The sequence below is a fragment of the Mustelus asterias genome, unplaced genomic scaffold, assembly GCF_964213995.1.
Source record: "Mustelus asterias unplaced genomic scaffold, sMusAst1.hap1.1 HAP1_SCAFFOLD_732, whole genome shotgun sequence".
Taxonomy (NCBI): domain Eukaryota; kingdom Metazoa; phylum Chordata; class Chondrichthyes; order Carcharhiniformes; family Triakidae; genus Mustelus; species Mustelus asterias.
Genome location: NW_027590681.1, coordinates 159,097 through 178,845, shown reverse-complemented (window position 1 = coordinate 178,845; position 19,749 = coordinate 159,097). Strand labels below are relative to the sequence as shown.

The window sequence follows — 19,749 nt, the reverse complement described above, 5'->3', positions numbered from 1 at the left end:
ACGAGAGTTAACATTTTGAGTCCAATGTGACTGAGTTCTAAAGTAGCGTCATATGGAATCAAAATGATAATTACTGTCTCCATGGATGCTGATCTTATCCAACATTTTCTGTTCAGATCACTTGTGACATGTCTTCAAGCCAAACTACATCGAGTCCACTAAGTTTTAGTTGTAACATTGAAGACGATTCCTGAAGCAGAGTTTCAAATTTCCACTGATACAATAAACTTCTTAGGTGAGGAAACCTATCAATGGCTTTCTAACAGTCTTGGGTGACAATGTCCACCATATTTCCATCATTTACTATTCTACTCACTTCCTCAAACTCCAGCAATTTTAACTTTTTCAGTTCTTCTGTTAATTTATAATTGATTCTTCCCTTTCCCAGTTATCATAAGGAAAACTTTAAATTATCCCTTGCAATGTCCACTTGATAACGAATGTCTGGTTCGGAGGCTTGCAGTTTCCCAGCTCTGATTTACCCCATGTAGGCCTAAACGTTTAGGGAAAATCGTGAAAGTTTATTGTGAATTCCGAATGGCCTTTTTCCGTTTCCCAGTAATCATAAAGACAGCTCTTCTTACACCTGAGAGTATCTTCCCAATAACGGCTGTCAAGCTGAGAAACCTGGAGTTCCCGGGCTCTGATTTGTTCCATTTTGAACTGTAGGGAAATTGTTGCAGAAATGAGGAACATTGGGGGCGATTCTCCCAAAAACGTTCCATGTGCTGAATTGGCGGGAAACTGGTGTAAATCAAGATTGTTTTTTTCAGTGGGAGCTCAAACTCGAATCTCCCACACTCTGTGCAATGCAGAGGTCACAACTGTGAATATCATGAAACGTTTAGGGGGTGGGGCCGATTCACACCAGAGGCTGACAGTTCCTGACTTCTGCCCATGCACAGTGGCCCCAAACTGTCAGCCTGCAGTTTGCTGGCCAGCTCGATCGCTGGTCAGCCACGGGACACTCGCAGTGCTGCCCCTTCGCCGCCAGCCCTGACCCTCTCTCGGAGTACCTCGATCTTCCCCGGATCCCCGGCCCCACGGGAGGCAGACACCCCATCCATGGAGGCAACCTAGGCCCTGCCCCTTGGCACTGCCCCATACCCGGTGCTTAGTGCCAAGGTGTCCCCTGGGCACGGGCACTTTGCCCATTAGGCAGTGCCATGAACACAGGCTGGCCCTGCCACAGTGCCCATAGTAAGAAATCTCACAACACCAGGTTAAAGTCCAACAGGTTTATTTGGTAGCAAATACCATAAGCTTTCGGAGCGCTGCTCCTTCGTCAGATGGAGTTGAAATGTGCTCTCAAACAGTGCACAGAGACACAAAAAATCAAGTTACAGAATACTGATTAGAATGCGAATCCCTACAGCCAGCCAGGTCTTAAAGGTACAGACAATGTGGGTGGAGGGAGCATTAAACACAGGTTAAAGAGATGTGTATTGTCTCCAGACAGAACAGCTAGTGAGATTCTGCAAGTCCAGGGGGCAAGCTGATAATGTGACATAAATCCAACATCCCGGTTTAGGCCGTCCTCATGTGTGCGGAAATTGGCTATTAGTTTCTGCTCAGCGACTCTGCGCTGTCGTGTGTCGTGAAGGCCGCCTTGGAGAACGCTTACCTGGAGATCAGAGGCTGAATGCCCTTAACTGCTGAAGTGCTCCCCCACAGGAAGAGAACAGTCTTGCCTGGTGATTGTCGAGCGGTGTTCATTCATCCGCTGTCGTAGCGTCTGCATGGTTTCCCCAATGTACCCAGTGCCCATACCCAGGGGGTAACCACCCGAAGCCGCCCAACCTCCTGATGGGTCCCAATTGCACTCCTCCCTTCACTCCAGCGGGTTCGCCTGTTAGTTCCCTGAAACTGGGAAGCTAGTCTGAACGGCGCCGGCGTGAAATTGCACAGACGGGAGTGGGAGATGCTAGCGGGTTCGGAGACTTCAGTCCCGGGCTCGCTAATAACATTAAAATAAGATTAAAGACAGATTAAAATCTCGTACCTGCTGTCCCCACCGTGCCGGATATCTGGCACTTGGAGATGCGTGCATGTCGGGAATGCATGCGTGAATCCCACAAATCGGCCCACAAGCGATTCTCCCAGCCCACCGAGCTAAAAGCTTAGAGCGTTGGGATGGGAGAATCGCCCCCAATAATTTTTACCATATCACAGAACAGATTGAGAGGTCAGAAAATCTTTGATAACAATGAGAATATCTAGAGGTGTTCACACAATTGAACATTAATCTGAAGAATGTCTCTGAGGCTTAATCCAAAATTACTGATTAGTTTCCTAATGGTAGTTAAAGAGAGCACATTATTCTACTGAAAGAATAATCCCTTAATTCAGGGGTTTCCTTTAATCCAATGTAAAAATTAAGATGAATATATTTTCCATTTCCCAAAACTAGGTTGTTGGAAACAAGAAACATTATTAACCATGAATTATAATTATTGTTAAACAGGTTAAATGAACTGTGAATGTTTACTGGTTTCATATTTCACTTAGTAAAGTAGCTCCTTGTTCTGTTTCCTGTTGCCATCATTGCAGAACGGTTATCAAACACAATTAATTAATATTTCTGTACTGCTCCTGAAACATAGTTAATGATTACTGAAATACACTATAACAAAGAGATGGGTATTCTTTGAGTTCTCTGTCTGAAGGCAGGTTTGAACCACGGCTGAATTATCTCCGGTACGGGTAAGGCAAGGAGCGAGGTCCCGAATTTACCCCAGATACAATGAGGATCGAACCCCATGTTGCTGACACAATATGGCCCACAATCTGACCAATTGAGCCAACCAGTTCCCCAGTAGCATGGGTGACCAGGTAACAGCCTGATAGCATAGCAGAAATGTCCATGTACAAAGCTGTTGGTATTCCGATGTTCACACTGTATGAAAGAGAACCTGTTGAAGATGAGATACAGTCACAGCGAGACTCCTGAACTATTACAAGCTCTCCATCTGCCATTCATATCCAATATTCAATTTACAATTTCTGCAGCAGATTGGGAACACCGACTAGTTCACAGACTGATGGGCCCGAAAATTGTCTGTCATGTAACCATGCTCCTTGCAGACTGCCAGTGAGATGTCCATGTTAAGGGGAGGTTGGAAAGCATTAACCATCAGAGAGAAAACATCACCTTTATAAAATCAACAAGTTATCAACATATTCAAGTTGAGTCATGATCTGAGAATTTAATTGAAAATTGTTGATTGTCAAACGAGGTTTCCAATAACTTAATTTTAATTCCTGCACAAACCTTGACTGACACTGTAAAGTAAGTCTAACAATTCAGCAAAGACTGTGTTTTAATGCAACTGACATGTCTCTCTGTTCTAATTGAAGATCTTCAACAGAAACACAAGGAGACACTCAGGGAACAAACTGAAAGACTGAGAGTGAACACTATCCTCATAAAGGAGAAGGTTAAGATTTTCCAGCTGGTTGATCGATACGCTGAGCTGACGGTTATTTCCGCTGTTCGAGATCGGACTCTTGTAGAACATGAACTGCTGGCAAGAGGCCGAGACCATGAAGAATGGAGAAAGAAACATCTCCGGAAAGAACTGGAGAAAATCCGAACAGATCAATTATTTCAGAGCAGCATTTTGCGCAAATTTACATTTTTCAGAAACAAATCTGGGAGTTCAGCAGCAGTGAGCGGAGTTCCGGGAATTGGAAAAACAACAATGGTACAAAAGATTGTTTATGACTGGGCCACTGGGAAAATATACCCACACTTTCAATTTGTTTTCAGTTTTAAATTCCGGGAATTGAACACTATTAACTGTAGAATAAACCTAAGGAATTTGATACTGTTTTTCTATCCTTACTTTGGAAATATTCTGGGAGAGCTCTGGAAGAACCCAGAGGGATTGCTGATTATATTCGATGGTTTGGATGAATTCAAGGACAGTATTGATTTTGCCGACAATCGGAGGAATACAGAACCACAGTCCATGTGCACAGATCCTGAATGCTGGTGTGAAGTGTCTGACATTGTGTACAGTTTAATACAGCACAAGCTGCTCCCAGGATGTTCAGTGCTAGTGACCAGCCGCCCCACTGCATTATATTTATTGGAAAAGGCTGACATCAGTGTCTGGGCTGAAATCCTGGGATTTGTAGGTGATGAACGGAAGGAATATTTCAACAAGTGTTTTGAAGATCAGGCGGTGGCAGCGGCTGTTTTCAAACACGTGGAGGAGAACGAGATCCTGTACACCATGTGTTACAACCCTTCCTACTGCTGGATCCTCGGTCTGTCACTGGGTCCCTTCTTTATACAAAGAAAGAGGAAACGGCAGCAAGTTCCCAAGACCATCACCCAACTATATTCCTACTATATTTACAACATTCTGAAAAACCATGGCCGAGAGATTGAAAACCCCCGTGATGTGTTACTGAAGCTTGGTGAGATGGCCTTCACAGGAGTCTCCGAGAAGAAGATTGTGTTTAGAGATGAAGATTTGATTGAGTACAATCTACAACCTTCCCAGTTCCTGTCTGGGTTCCTGATGGAACTTTTGGAGAGAGATGATTCTGCCCAGAGTGTGGTTTATACATTCCCACACCTCACCATTCAAGAGTTTGTAGCTGCACTCACACCATTCCTGACTCCAGATCCCAGGGAGATCGGGAAACTCCTCAGTGAAGCCCACAGCGAAGAAGATGGGCGATTTGAGATATTTCTCCGTTTTGTTGCTGGTCTCTCCTCCCCACAGTCAGCTCGACCCCTGGAGGAGTTTCTGGGTCCATTTCTTCATCAAACAACCTGCCGAGTGATTGACTGGGTGAAGGAGAGGGTTGAAGGACAGATTGGAGACACACAGACAGAATCTGGGACAAGGAAGCTCCTGAACACATTCCACTATCTATTTGAGTCTCAGAATAAAGCACTGGCTCGGAACACAGTGGGATCTATGGAAACACTTTCATTTAGCGTACTGCGACTGACCCCGATTGACTGTGCGGTCCTGTCTCATGTCATTGGACTCTGTGATACAATAAAACACCTCGATCTACAGCAATGCTACATTCAGTGTGAAGGGCTCCAGCGGCTGGGACCCGTTCTACACAAATGTCAGGAGTTGAGGTAACTGTTTGGTCTCATAGCGGATATTTTCATTGTTGAGAAGCCATTTCCTTTGTTCTAATAAAACAGAGGCATGTTCATTCGAGGACGTCAAGAGAGAAACAATGTCCAATGGTCACAGAGAAAGTGTGGGAGAATGGCACAAAGTAATAATGCTCATTTGAGAGCAGATGCTGATATGATGGGCCGATTAGCCTCCTTCTGAACCTGTAATAAATCTATGATTCTCCGATAAAACTACATCATTTCAAGAAGGCAGATTCTCGTGGAATAGGCGTGGGCAATAAATGTTGGCAAAACCAGCGATGCCCACGTTCCATGAATGAATAAAAACATTATTGGGATGAGTTTTAAATAATTAGAGCTGTAAAGGCCTCCCTCCAAAATGTGAAAAAGGATCTTTCCCTCTCCCAGCAGAAACCATCTGATTATGTACGATGCTATACAGAAATTAGTTTCTGTTGTTCGATACAGCTTACAGTTTGTGGCTAATTATTATCAGTTATTTTACTGCGCTCTACCTCTGTTATGTATTACAGTAGGTGTGTGTTATATTGGGACAATGTCCCTTTATAAGTCACGTGATCACTGGTAACATCATCAGTTCGGGTTGCTTTCTGAATCACTGCATTGCGCTGCCTCGACTGGCAGCCTCTGTGAACTCCGTCTTGTTTCTTGGATTAACTGGTTGTAACTGAAACTCAGTGATTCTATTATTCATTGTGGGCCTCTGAATATAAGCAACCATTTTTTTAACCTCTATAACTCTTACAACGTCGTCAACCTTCAATTAAAATGCGGGGAAAGTTTAATGTGAAACCAGGCAGGCAGGCAGCTTTGTTTAACATGAAATGAAATTAAAGTTTTGGCCATTTCTTAGCCACAAGCACAGAAACACCAATTAAACTTAAACTCATGAGTTATTGTCTAATGCCCACAAAAATAAACTATTACATAACAGTAAAGCCCAAGATGCTGTGTTCTTTATTAACTGCTACCTACACTTGCCTGCTAACGGCAATGATCACTGTACATACGCCCAGTCCCTCTGCTCCTGCAATCCGTTAACAATTCTGACGATTATTTTATATTGCTTGCTCATATGACTCAGATTGCATCAGATGACTCTTGAATATCCATGTACACCACATCAACAGCAGAACAACCATTGAACTTTTCTGTTGCATCTTCCAATTCACAACAGTATAAATCCAGTCGCAAATGGCAATTTTTTTTAACCAAAAAATGAACTCAGTTTTCTTCTGTGTCACTATTAGATTTACCATTTCCCTTTTGAACTAAACGTGGGCCGGCTCAGAGTAGCTGAATGATCAACTCCCCTCCGACCCTCGGCTAAGTTTAGCACTACTGCTCCAGGCTGGAGCCGCAGATTTGACGAAAATGAATTAACCCACTCTTTTAGGTTGGGGTTGCTGGCTCCCGGACCTCTCTTCATCCACTCCAACAAACTGAGATAGCTGGAAATTGAATCTGTATCAACTGCTTGGAAAGCAACTATGCTCACTATTATATCACCATCATTGCATTTAGATATTTCTGTGGTGTAGGTGCACTCACAGTGCTGTGAGAAAAAGAGTCCCAGGACATTTGACCCAGTCATTGTGAAGGAACGGCGATATACTTCCAAGTCAGGATGGTGTGTATTTTTGAAGGAAACTTCCAGGTGGTGATGTTTCCATTTATCTGCTGCCCTTGTCCTTCTTGGGATAGAAATCACAAGTTTGGAAGGTCCTGTGTAACGGGCCATTGGGAGTTGTTGCATTGCATCTTGTAGATGGTACACACTGCTAGCTCTGTACCTCTGGTGGATGGAATGAATGTTGAAGGTGGTGGGTGGAGAACCAGTCAACAAGCAGAGTTATCCCGGATGGTGACGAGCTTTCTGAATCTTGAGCTGCACTCATGCAGACAAGTGGATGGTATTCAATCAAATTCCTGTCATGTGTCTTGTAGATGGTGGAAATGTATTTGGGAGTCAGGAGGTGAGTTACTCTGCGCAGAGTTCCTGGCCTTTAATCTTCTCTAAAAGCCACAGTATTGATATGTCTAGTCTGTTTCTGTTCAATGGTGGCATCCAAGATGCTGATAGTCAGGATTCAGGTGATGATAATCCCATTGAATGTAAAGGGAGATGATTGTATTCATTCTTGGTGGAGATGGGCATCGCCTGGCACTTGTCAGCCTTTCTTGAATATTATTCAAGCCTTGCTAAATATAGGCACGTCCTGCATTACTATCTTGAGGAGCCGAGAATGGTGCTGAACGTTGTGCAGACATCAGCAAACATCTCCACTTCTGACTTTATGATGGATGAAATTTAATTGATGAAGCAGCTGAAGATGGTTGGGACGAGGGCACTCTCCTGAGAAATTCCTGCTGTAATATCCTGGAGATGAGATGACCCTCTCTTCACCCACTCCGACAAACTGAGATAGCTGGGAATTAAACGTATCAACTGCTTGGAAAGCAACTATGCTCACTATTATATCATCATTGCATTTAGGGACACCTGTGGTGTAGGTGCACCCACAGTGCTGTGAGAAAGAGAGTCCCAGGATTTTGACCCAGTCACTGTGAAGGAATGATAAATTTCCAAGTCAGGATGGTGTGTATCTCGAAAGGAAACTTCCAGGTGGTGATGTTTACATTCATCTGCTGCCCTTGTCCTTCCAGGGATAGAAATTCCAAGTTTGGAAGGTGCTGTTAAACGGGCCATGGTGAGTTGTTGCACTGCATCTTGTCGATGGCCCAACAACCACAACTATCTTCCTTTGTGCTGGTGTTACTCCAACAGGCAGAGTGGTTTTTCTCTGGTTCCTTTTTGCGACATGTGGTCGTATTCTGTCTTAATGTCAAGGGCAGACACTCTTCCCCCTCATCCTGAGTTCAGCTCTGCTGTCCGTGTTTGCATCAAGCCTGTCATGAGGTAAAGGACTGAGTGACCCTGAGTAAGCACAAGCTCAGAGTCAGCGAGCAGGTCATTGCTAATTAAGTGCCACTTGTTAATCTCGTTAGCCTTCCATTATTCTGTGGTGATCGAGAGTCGACTGATGGGGTGGTAAATGGACAGATTGGATTTGTTCTCTCCTTTTTATTTACTGTCATATCTGGGCAATTTCCCACTATTTTGGGTAAACATCAGTATGGGTTGTAGCTCTACTGGAACAGCTTGGCTCGGAACAAAACAACTTCTGGAGCAGTAATCTTCAGTACAATTACTGGAATATTATCAAGACCTATGATCTTTGCAGTATCCATTACCTTTTGCTATTTCTTGACATCATGTGGAGTGAATCGAATGAGCTGATGACATATCTATAATGCTGGGGACATCTGGATGGTTCAGCCACTGAAGTTAGTTGCTAATATTTGAGCCATATCTTTTGCACTGATGTGCTATTCTCCTCCGATCAGAGGATAGGATATTTGTGGAGCCTCCTCCTTCTGTTGTTTCATCGTGCACTACCATTCATAACTAAATGTGGCAGGACTGCAGAGCTTAGATCTAGAAACATAGAAACATAGAAAACTACAGCACAAAACAGGCCCTTCGGCCCCACAAGTTGTGCCGAACACATCCGTACCTTTTAGGCCTACCTATAACTCCCCATCCTATTATGTCCCATGTACTCATCCAGGAGTCTCTTAAAGGACCCGCTTTAGTTTGCCTCCACCACCACTGACGGCAGCCGATTCCACTCGCCCACCACCCTCTGTGTGAAAAACTTCCTCCTAACATTTCCCCTGTACCTACCCCTCAGCACCTTAAACCTGTGTCCTCTCGTAGCAGCCATTTGCAGGCTGGGAAAAAGCCTCTGAGAGTCCACCCGATCTATGACTGTCAACATCTTATATACATCTATTAGGTCTTCTCTCATCCTACGTCTCTCCAAGGAGAAAAGACCGAGCTCCCTCAGCCTATCCTCATAAGGCATGCCACTCAATCCAGGCAACATCCTTGTAAATCTCCTCTGCACCCTTTCAATCTTTTCCACATCCTTCCTGTAATGAGGCGACCAGAACTTAGCACATTACTCCAAGTGGGGTCTGACGAGGGTCTTATATAGCTGCATCATTATCCCCGGACTCCAAAACTCAATCCCTCGATTGATAAAGGCCAGCACACCATTTGCCTTCTTAACCACCTCCTCCATCTGCGGGGCCGATTTTAGAGTCCTATGGACCCGGACCCCAAGTTCCTTCTGATCTGAGGAAACCAGAATTTCCTGGATGAGGAAACATGCTGCTGGAAAATCTCAGTGATATGAAACAGGATTTTTTGATCCTTTTCCTATGTGAGGATCAACTGGAAGAGGGAACTCCTGGTAATTCCCGGAGACAGAACACTAGCCATACCTGCGAAAATGTAGAGCTTGTTTAATATAGAATGTAGCGGGAGACACTCCTCCCATATAAACTAATCAAACAGAAATATTTCAACTTTCTAATGGGAGAATAATCTTTCCTTGTTGTATAAAATCAAAGGGATGGACGTTAAAGCAACAATTAGCACAGTTTCAAACAATAACTCACCCTGAGATATTATACAGATGTTATAATGTCAATAGTTAAGAAGCACAGGGAATCCCGAGGGATCCACTCTCACAGCTTTATCATATAACCCTCAGTAAAATGTACAATTCTCATTAAATCCTGGATTTATGTAACATCAGAAACGGTTTCATTTTCCGGAAACTTCGCAGGGTCAGTCAGATTCAGGAGGGTAATTCTGATGATCAGGAAATGAGACCAGAATGTGGGACATGTTTATAAATTACTTGCTTGTTCACAGGATGTGGTCATCACCTCCTCTAGGGGCCATTAGCAGTGGGAAATAAATGCTGGTCTAGCCAGCGACAACCATATCTCATAGGCAATTAAACAAAATATACATTTTGAGAGGTGTTAAAGTGGATTCCCCCACGAGGCAAACCAGTGAGAGTGAATTGTTCATCATTTTTCAATGCTGACTATTGCCGTTTCCATTCAACAGAAAGGGTTTGATATTATCTGATTTAATATTGTCACATTTATTAGTGCCAAAGCATACCGTACATAGGGAAGGAAAGGAAAGAGTCCAGAATGTAGTGTTACAGTCATCGCTAGGGTGTAGAGAAAGATCAACTTGGGTGAGGTTTAGTATCGTAATTTGAATCAGTTCACCACTGGTGCTAAGTTTCTGACACAAAAATAGATCCAGCTATTTTTTCTGCTGAACATTAATCTGAATTTAATGTGTTTCTCACTTTCTCCATTTAGTCTGGGTGGCAATAGAGTGCGAGATTCAGGAGTTAAACTAGTGTCTGCGGCTCTGAGGAATCCAGAATGTAAAATACAGAAACTGCAGTAAGTATCAGACTATGTGAGATTGCGTGAATAATCAGTGGATGTCTGACACTGTAAATTATCAGTGTCAGTAATAGTGCCATTAATAACCATTCCACATCATTCCTGTCAGTATTCGTGTTAAACACCACGGATTCACTCTGATTCCTGAAATTTTTATCTCTCTGATCTCCAGTTTGGAGAGTAACAGCCTCAGATATTCTCACCGCTGCTCTCAGTACAAACCAGTCAGTGATGTGTCTGAAACTGAGTTACCAATAAACTGCGAGATTCAGGAGTGAAAGGTTTAACTAATCATTTATAATTATTCTCAAAACCATTCATGAGAATAAACATGATGGAGAAAACAATTAAATGTTTATAGAATTACCAGATATGGCTGGTCGCATGTTCAATTTAGTTTAATTTGTCATTCAGATTACAGATGTTTATGTCTGTCGGCTTCTCAGTTTGATTAAACATAGAAAACTGCTGTATATTGGTAAGGCAGATTACAAACTACATTGAATTCTGATGAGTTTTATGCCGAGGGATCCACTCTCAAATTCCCCGTGCCAAGCTGTTCCAGGATAGCTACAACACTGGATCTACCGGACAATGTGGAAAAAAACAGGGCAAATCCAATCTGATGAATTGCCACTCCATCAGCCTGCTCTTGATCATCAGAAAAGTGCCTCATGAACATCACTGCAGGAGTTTCTGAGGGTGATGTCCAAAGCCCAACCACCTTCAATTGCTTTATCAATATCCTTCCTTCCATTATCATGTCAAAAGTGAGGATGCTCACTAATGATTGCACAATGCTGGAGCACCCGGAGGAAACCCACGCAGACACGAGGAGAATGTGCAAACTCCACACAGACAGTGACCCAAGCGGGAATCGAACCCAGGTCCCTGGAGCTGTGAAGCAGCAGTGCTAACCACTGTGCTACCGTGCCGCCGTTGAATAGAAAATTAATTCAGAGAATGTATTCAAGCAATTTCCTGGAGAAGCACATTCCAGTGTCAAGGACAAAACAAGTTGTTTTAGACATGGTGATGTGCAAATGTGTGATGTTTCCAACAAAATACATTCCTTTCATTTGAAAAACAGCAGCAGAAGTGTTCCAGCCGTTGCTAATTCAAGGACTCTATTAGATTAAGCGAAGATGTGGCACCGTGGTTAGCACTGCTGCCTCACAGCGTAAAGGACTCGGGTTCATTCCAGCTTTGGACGACTGTCTGTGTGGAGTTTGCACGTTCTCCTTGTTTCTGTGTGGGTTTTCTCTGGGTGCTCCTGCTTCCTCCCACAGTCCACAAAATGTGCATGTTAGGTGGATTTGGCATGCTAAATTGCCCCTTAGTGTCCAAGATGTGTTCCTTAGGGGGATTAGCTGCGTAAATATGTGGGGTTATGGGAAAAAGGGCAGTTGCAGATCTGTTAGTCTGACATTGATACTCCAGTAATCTATAGTAAAGGAAGTGATAACAGAACACTGAGGAATTAATGGCAGGATTAGACAGGGCCAACATGGATTTACAAAAGGCTGGCATTGTGACACAAGGGTTAGCACAGCTGTATCACTGCGCCAGGGACCGAGATTCAATTCCAGCCTTGGGTGACCGTCGGTGTGGAGTTTGTACATTCTTCCCGCGTCTGCCTGTGTTTCCTCTGGGTGCTCTGGTTCCCACCCACACTCTAAAGATGTGCTGGGTAGCTGGATTGGCCATGGTAAAATTGCCCTTAGTGTCCAAAGATGTGTAAGTTAGGTGGGTTAGCTCGAGTAAATTTGTGATATTTTGGGGAGCGGACCTTGGTAAAATACCCAGTCAGATTATCTCGATGGGCCGAATGACCTCCTCCTACACTAAGGATTCTATAGTTGCTAGATTCAAACACAAGCGGTTATTAAAGAAAATTGGAGCACATGGAATTGTGTGTAATATACCAGCATGGATTGAGAACTGGTTAGTGGACAGAAACAAGGAGTTGGAATAAATGGGTTATTTTTGGGTTGATAGCCTCTAACTAGTGGAGTACCGCAGGGATCAGTGTTTGAGTCTCAACTGTTCACAATTTGTAGCAATGTTATGGATGTGGGGATCGAATATAATATTTCCAAATGTGCGATTAATAGAAAACTGGGTGGAAATCTGAACTGTGAGCAGAATGCAAAGATGTTTGAACGGGATGTGGAGAGGCTCAGGGAGTGACCAAAGGTTTGCCAGGAAGACTACAGTGCGTAAAAATGTGACGTTATCCAATTTTCCAGAAAAAAAACAGAAATTAAGACAACTCCAAAGTTATTTTGATTTCTTGTTGATGAGGCACTGAAAGCGAAGATGAGAGAAGTTAAGATAACAAATAGTATGTTAGCCATTATGCTAAGATGATTTGAGTTGAGGAAAAAGATTTCTTACTGCAATTATATGCAGCCTTTCTAAGACTACACCTGGAGTATTGTGTACAGTTTTGGTCTCCTGACCGAAGGAAAGATGTACTTGGCATGTAAAAACTGTCCATTAGAACAGATCCAAGGACAGCTAGGGTTGTCCTATGAGGAACAAAAAAAAACTTTATTCTCAGGCCTTCAGAAGAATGACAGCTGGTCTTTTTCAAGCAGACACTATTTTACGGGGTTCAATAGGCCAGATGCAGAAACGTTGCTGGAGGGTCTGAAACCTGGGACACAGTCTGAGAATAATGTTTTCCATTAGAATGCTGGTGAATTTTGGAATTTTTTCCCCAGAGAGCTGAGGGGTACAGTCATTTATTTTGTGCAGGACTGAGCTGGATATATTTTTTCTGATTAAAAACATCGAGAAATGCAGAGATAATGTTGGAGGTGGTGTTGAAGTAAAAGATCAGCCATGATCACATTGAATGTTGGCGTGGGTTTGAAGGACGGAATGACTGACTTCTGCTCCTGTTTGTTCATGTTTTTTTTAATTGCAATAGAAATGAAATGTAAGAGTATGGAAGTTTTGCTGCAGTTTTACACAGCCTTCGTCAGAACGCAACTGGAGAAATGTGTATCATGTTGGGCTCTTTACATAAGAAAGGATAGAATTGTATTAGAACAAGTTCAGAGAAAGTTCACTCGACGGATTCCGGGGATAGAGCGGTTTATTTATAGAGCAATGTCTATAAAGTTCAGAAGATTAAAAGGTGATCGCATTGAGACAAATTATATCCTGAGGAGACGAGGCAGGGTGGTTGCTGAGAGGCTTTTTCTTCTTGCAAAGAGACTAGAACAAGGGGATGAATTTTAAAATGTACTTGTCAGTCCCTTAAGACTGAGAGGAGGAGAAATGTATTTCTTAGATGCTCGCGAGTGAGGGAATTCCATTCCCTGGAGACTTATGGAGGCAGAGTCATTGAATATATTCAAAGCTGAGTTAGGAATGATTTCGGATTGAGAAGCAAATCAACGGTTACAGAGGAGCGAGCGGGAAAATAATTGTGCCGTGATGGAGTATGCTCGAGGGGCTGAATGGCCTTCTGCTGCTCCTGGTTATTTTGTTCTTATCCCAATACATCCTTCAGACTGCTCTCTATGACCAGTGATGATACACAAGCTCCATGTTTTGTCCTCAACAGACGCTCTTCTGTCCCCATTCATTAGGCCACCCACTCAACCCATCTCACCAGCAGCAATTACCCACTATGCCCCCAGGCCTTCCTGATCCAGCACTTTAACTAACATTGGTGTAAGGATGGCAATATCTGGATGTCTCCACTCTTCTTCACTCATTCCCTGATGATGTTGAGGGGCTTCGAGGGTCACATTCACCCCTTGGTCCACACGTTGGACAACCCTGGGCTTGTGCATGTGTTTGATGAGTGAGTAACAATTTATGTGCTTGGACATAAATTGGGCTGTCCAACGTGTGGACCAAGGGGTGAATGCGACCCTCGAAGCCCCGCAATGCGAACCCCGGAGCGAGTTTCCAAAATCTCAGTCACACAGCTCAGTTTGAATGGACGAATCTGCATGGAGCTGCACCTTCAATCCCATCCCGTTTCCTTCCCATGTTTGCTATTGATATTTTTTTGATCCAATCTGCAGCAAATGTGGGAGAGAAACAATTTGTGATTGATGAGGATTAAACTCTAATAATCATCTTTAGTTATTACACATTATTGTGCTCATATTTCAGTTTAGTTTTTAATTGAAATTTCTGCTGTGCCAAACATTATCATTATGAAATTGACTCATCGGCCCCTTGAGTGAGAAAAACATTGACATGTGTTTGCCCAGTGTATATGTTGGTCAGCCCGGCTCTAGCCTATGCTGGTGTCAGCCTGACGGACATGTCTCTGACAGTCGATGCTGCTGCCTTTGCATTGCCAGTGTCTGGGTGGAGATGTTCTTTCTACAATTTCACACCCATCCTTATTCACATATCAGGCTGTGCTGTACTCACCTTGTTTGAAAACATCAGGACATTGATCCTTTTCCTCATTGCAACCACGACAGAAACCTGCTGACCTCCCAGCAATCTCCATCCAGACTGGCTTGCAGTGATGGGATAACCACCTCCCATCCTGAGAGAACAGGACCTCCCTCCGAGCGCGAGCAGCCGGGGGAATCCACTCCAGGGGGAATTAGTGATTGGGCAGCAACCCTTGCTCTCCTTTCTGTCACTTCAGCCCCTCATTCAGTAAGCAGAGCTCCCTCACTGCCCCCTCCAGAGCTGCTGTGTTTGAAAGTGCTGCTGTTTGCCTTTGGAGATGGTGCTAGCATTGCCTGAAATACATGGGGCAGAGTGCGAACGCAGTCCCCCACCACCACAAATTCTGCAGTCGAATATCCGGAATTGGGACATCGCAGGGGTCAGCACACGCAGAGAGTCATGTGATAGCCTTATCCTGGGAGATAAGCCTGCCTGATCATTGACACTCCTTGCCAGGTAAGTACTAAAGCTTATGGAGTGCGTAAGGTCTGTGAAAATAAACCTCCCTGTTAAGTTACAGCAACCCATGTGTTTTTATTCAACATGGTTCTGACTACAGCCTCGTAAAATCGCCTTCACCTCAATTCCAGACCTGAACCAGACACTGTGTTAAACAAATAGGCTTTCCTCGCATCACATTGGCTTCTTTTACAAATCACTTTAAAGCTTGTTCTTGATCCTTGTCCGAGCAGCAACATTTTTTGCGACCTGTTCTGTCCAGCACCCTGACTACCTGGAACATTTCTATCAAATCTCCTCTTAGCATTCTTCCCTCCAAGAAGAACAGTCAAAACCTCCTCAATTGAACGTCGTGGCTGAAATTTCACATCCCTGTAACCAATCTTGTAATTCACGTCAGCACTCACTCCAATGTGTTCAAAGCCTTCCTAAAGTATGACACGCTGAAGTGAGATCTAACTAATGTCTTTTACAGGTTCAGCACAGCCTCCTTGCTCGAGTACTCTATGCCCGTATTGACAATCTTAAAATCCCAGCTGACTACTGGACAGTCAGGTCTAAGAGCAGAACACTGGGTCAGTAGAACATAACTTATTTTTTTACAATACACGAACATCTTTGCTAAAAATAACTATAATGCACCACTACTGCACCCCATCTAACTTCACAGATGTCTACAGATCTGTTAGGATGACACAAGTTACAAAATAGATCTTATGCTCACATGTTTTCAGAAATTAGACAGTCAATGTAAACCAACAAGGCACCTGTGGTCAGATACACCACTGTCTGAAACTAAGTCACAGATTCCATCCAAAGTAACTTCAGTGGATTCTTCTTCAAATCCCCCCAGATGTTTGTCACACTGTGAAAAAACTAATCTCACTGGGTCTCTTGCTTCCACACGAGTGTTTCTAACCTCCACTCTAGAAAAAAAAGCAGCTTTCTTTTCACAAACAAAGATGCCTTTTCACAAACCAGATGCCTTCAGCAAGAATCCCCCTCCAATAGTTCAATGTTTCCTTTCATTATTCCTTCATATTCAGCCATGCCAACAGGCACCAGTGCCTCATAAGTTCTATGAAGGTGTCACCAACTTTAGGATTATATCAGATGTCTGGATTCTCGTGAGTAAACTTTAACCTGTTCACACCTCGCAGCTCTGTCTTTAACTGGGAGTCTCTCTGTGCTCCTCTCTTTTACTTCGGGAGCAGTAGCTTGTTCAGGTTCAGGTTTTTTTGTCATTTTGACTGCTGTCTTCCTGGCACTCCTCTTTTCCTCCTTGCTTTCTGACAGCAATTCATCTTCTGGTTCCTGCTTTCTGAATCCCTGCACTGCCCTGCCTCTACTGGCAGCCTCTGTGAACACTGTCTTGTTTCTTGGGTTAACTGGATGCAACTGAAACTCAGTGCTCCTATCATTCATTGTGGGCCTCTGAATATAAGCAGCCATTTTTTTAACCTCTATAGTTCTTACAACGTCATAAACCTTAAATTAAAATGCAGGGACAGTTTAAAGTGAAACCAAAAACCCGCAAGCAGGCAGCTTTGTTCAACATGAAGTGAAATTAAAGTTTTGGCCCTTTCTTAGTACAGAAACAGACATTAAACTTAAACTCATGAATTATTATCTGATGCCCAAAAACATAAACTATTTCATTACAGTAAAGCCCAAGATGCTGTATTCTTTATTAACTGCTATCTACACTTACCCTGCCAACGGCAATGATCACTGTACATATACGTTCAGTCCCTCTGATCCTGCACTCCATTAACAATTCTTCCGATTACTTTATATTGCTTCCATGTTATTGCATTTTACCAGAAAGTATCATCTCACACGTCTCTGCATTCAACTTAATCTGCCACCTATCTGCGCACTCCACCAAGGTCCGTATTTCAGTCCCAAGCTCTCCTCCTCACAGTTTCCGATGCCTCAAACTTTTTTGTGATCAACCAACTTTGAAATTTTCCTCGCGACTGCAAAGACCGAGATCATTCATATATATCAGGGAAAAGCAAGGATCCCAATACTGACCGCTAGGGTTCTCCAAAATCGGCATCCTCCAGCCTTAAAAATATCCATTACTCTTTGTTCATCCAATGTTATATCCACGTTGCTACTTTCCCATTTATTTTATGAGCTTCTGCCTCAAGTCTGTTGTGTCACTGCATCAGATGACTCTTGAATATCCATGTATACCACATCAACAGCAGAACCACCATTGGCCAGTTCTGTAGCTTCTTCTAATTCACAGCAATATATAGCCAGTCGCAAACGGCAATTATTTTACCAACTGATGAATTCAGTTTCCTCTGTGTCTCTATTAGATTCACCATTTCCCTTTTGAACTTAGCGAGGGCCGGCGCAGAGTAGCTGAATGATCAACTGACCCTCCGACCCTCAGCTATGTTTCACACGACTGCTTCAGTTTGGAGCCGCAGACTTGACTAAATTGGATTGACCAACTCTTTTCATAGAAACCATAGAAATCATAGACACCCTACAGTGCAGAAGGAAGCCATTCGGCCCATCGAGTCTGCACTGACCACAATCCCACCCAGGCCCTACCCCCACATATTTTACCCGCTTATCCCTCTAACCTACGCATCCCAGGACTCCAAGGGGCAAATTTTTTAACCTGGCCAATCAACCTAACCCGCACATCTTTGGACTGTGGGAGGAAACCGGAGCACCCGGAGGAAACCCACGCAGACACGAGGAGAATGTGCAAACTCCACACAGACAGTGACCCGAGCCGGGAATCGAACCTGGGACCCTGGAGCTGTGAAGCAGCAGTACTCACCACTGTGCTACCGTGGTGCCCGGTTGTGGTTACTACCTCCTGGCCCTCTCTCCATCCACTCCAAACTGAGACAACTGGGAATTAAACCCGTATCAACTGCTTGGAAAGCAGCTATGCTCACTATTATACCGCCATTACTGCATTAAGGGACTCCTGTGGTGTAGGTGCACCCACAGTGCTGTGAAAAAGAGAGGCCCAGGACTTTGACCCAGTCACTGTGAAGGAACGGCAATATATATCCAAGTCAGGATGATGTGTATATTTGAAGGGAACTTCCAGGTGGAGATGTTTCCATTTATGTGCTTGGCCTTCTAGGGATAGAAATCACAAGTTTAGAAGGTGTGTAACGGGCCATTGGGAATTGTTGCACTGCATCTTGCAGATGGTACACGCTACTCGCTCTGTACCTCTGTGGTGGATGGAATGAATGTTGAAGGTGATGGGTAGAGAACCAGTCAACAAGCAGAGTTATCCTGGATGGTGGCGAGCTTCCTGAATCTTGAGCTGCACTCATGCAGACAAGTGGATGGTATTCAATCAAATTCCTGACATGTGTCTTGTAGATGGTCGAAATGTTTTGGGAAGTCAGGAGGTGAGTTACTCTGTGCAGAAATCCTTTCATTTAACCTTCTCTTATAGCCACAGTATTGATCTGGCTCACCTGTTTCTGATCAATGGTAACACCCAAGATGTTGATAGTTGGGGATTCATGGGGATGATAATCCCATTGAACGTAAAGGGAAATGACTGTATTCTCTCTTGGTGGAAATAGTCATCATCTGGCACTTGTGAGCCCTTCCCTTAATATTGTTCAAGTCTTGCTACAGATGGACAGGTCCTGCATCACTGTCTTGCGGAGTTGAGAATGGTGCTGAACGTTGTGCAGACATCATCAAACACGTCCACATCTGACCTGATGATGGAGGAAGTTTAATTGATGAAGCAGCTGAAGATGGTTGGGCCTAGGGCACTCCCCTGAGAAATTCCTGCTGTGACTTCCTGGAGATAAGATGACCCTCTCTTCACCCACTCCAACAAACTGAGAAAGCTGGGAATTAAACTCATATCAATTGCTTGGAAAACGACTCTGCACATTATTATATGACTGTCATTGCATGTAGGTACTCATGTGGTGTAGGTGCACCCACAATGCTGTGAGGAAGAGAGTCCCAGGATTTTGACCCAGTCACTGTGAAGGAACGGTGATATGTTTCCAAGTCAGGATGGCGTGTATCTTGGAAAGGAACGGTCAGGTGGTGATGTTTCCGTTCATCTGCTGCCATTGTCCTTCCAGGGACATAAATCACCAGTTTGGAAGGTGCTGTGTAATGGACCATGGTGAGTTGTTGCACTGCATCTTGCAGATGGTCCAACAACCACAACTATCTTCCTTTGTGCTGGTGTTGCTCCAACCGGCAGATAGTTTTTTTCTCTCATTTCCATTGACCTCAGTTTTTCTCTGTCTCCTTTCTGCTACATGTGGTCATATTCTGCCTTGATGTCAAGGGCAGACACTCTCATCTCACATCCTGAGTTCACCTCTGTTGTCCGTGTTAGCATCAAGGCTGTAATG

General features: G+C 43.8%; 1 protein-coding gene and 1 non-coding gene across 2 annotated transcripts in view; one reads left to right on the top strand and one right to left on the bottom strand.

Moving 5' to 3' along the window:
• Positions 1-19,749, top strand: part of LOC144487318 (NACHT, LRR and PYD domains-containing protein 3-like) — a 101,407-nt gene that overhangs the window by 16,485 nt on the left and 65,173 nt on the right. Inside the window, exon 5 of the mRNA XM_078205397.1 lies at positions 3,358-5,108. Within this exon, the coding sequence (XP_078061523.1) occupies positions 3,358-5,108 (1,751 nt within the window). The remainder of the gene's footprint in view (positions 1-3,357; positions 5,109-19,749) is intronic.
• On the bottom strand, positions 15,215-15,375 carry LOC144487320 (U1 spliceosomal RNA). The gene has a single exon (XR_013496393.1). It is a non-coding gene; the product is annotated as a U1 spliceosomal RNA (small nuclear RNA).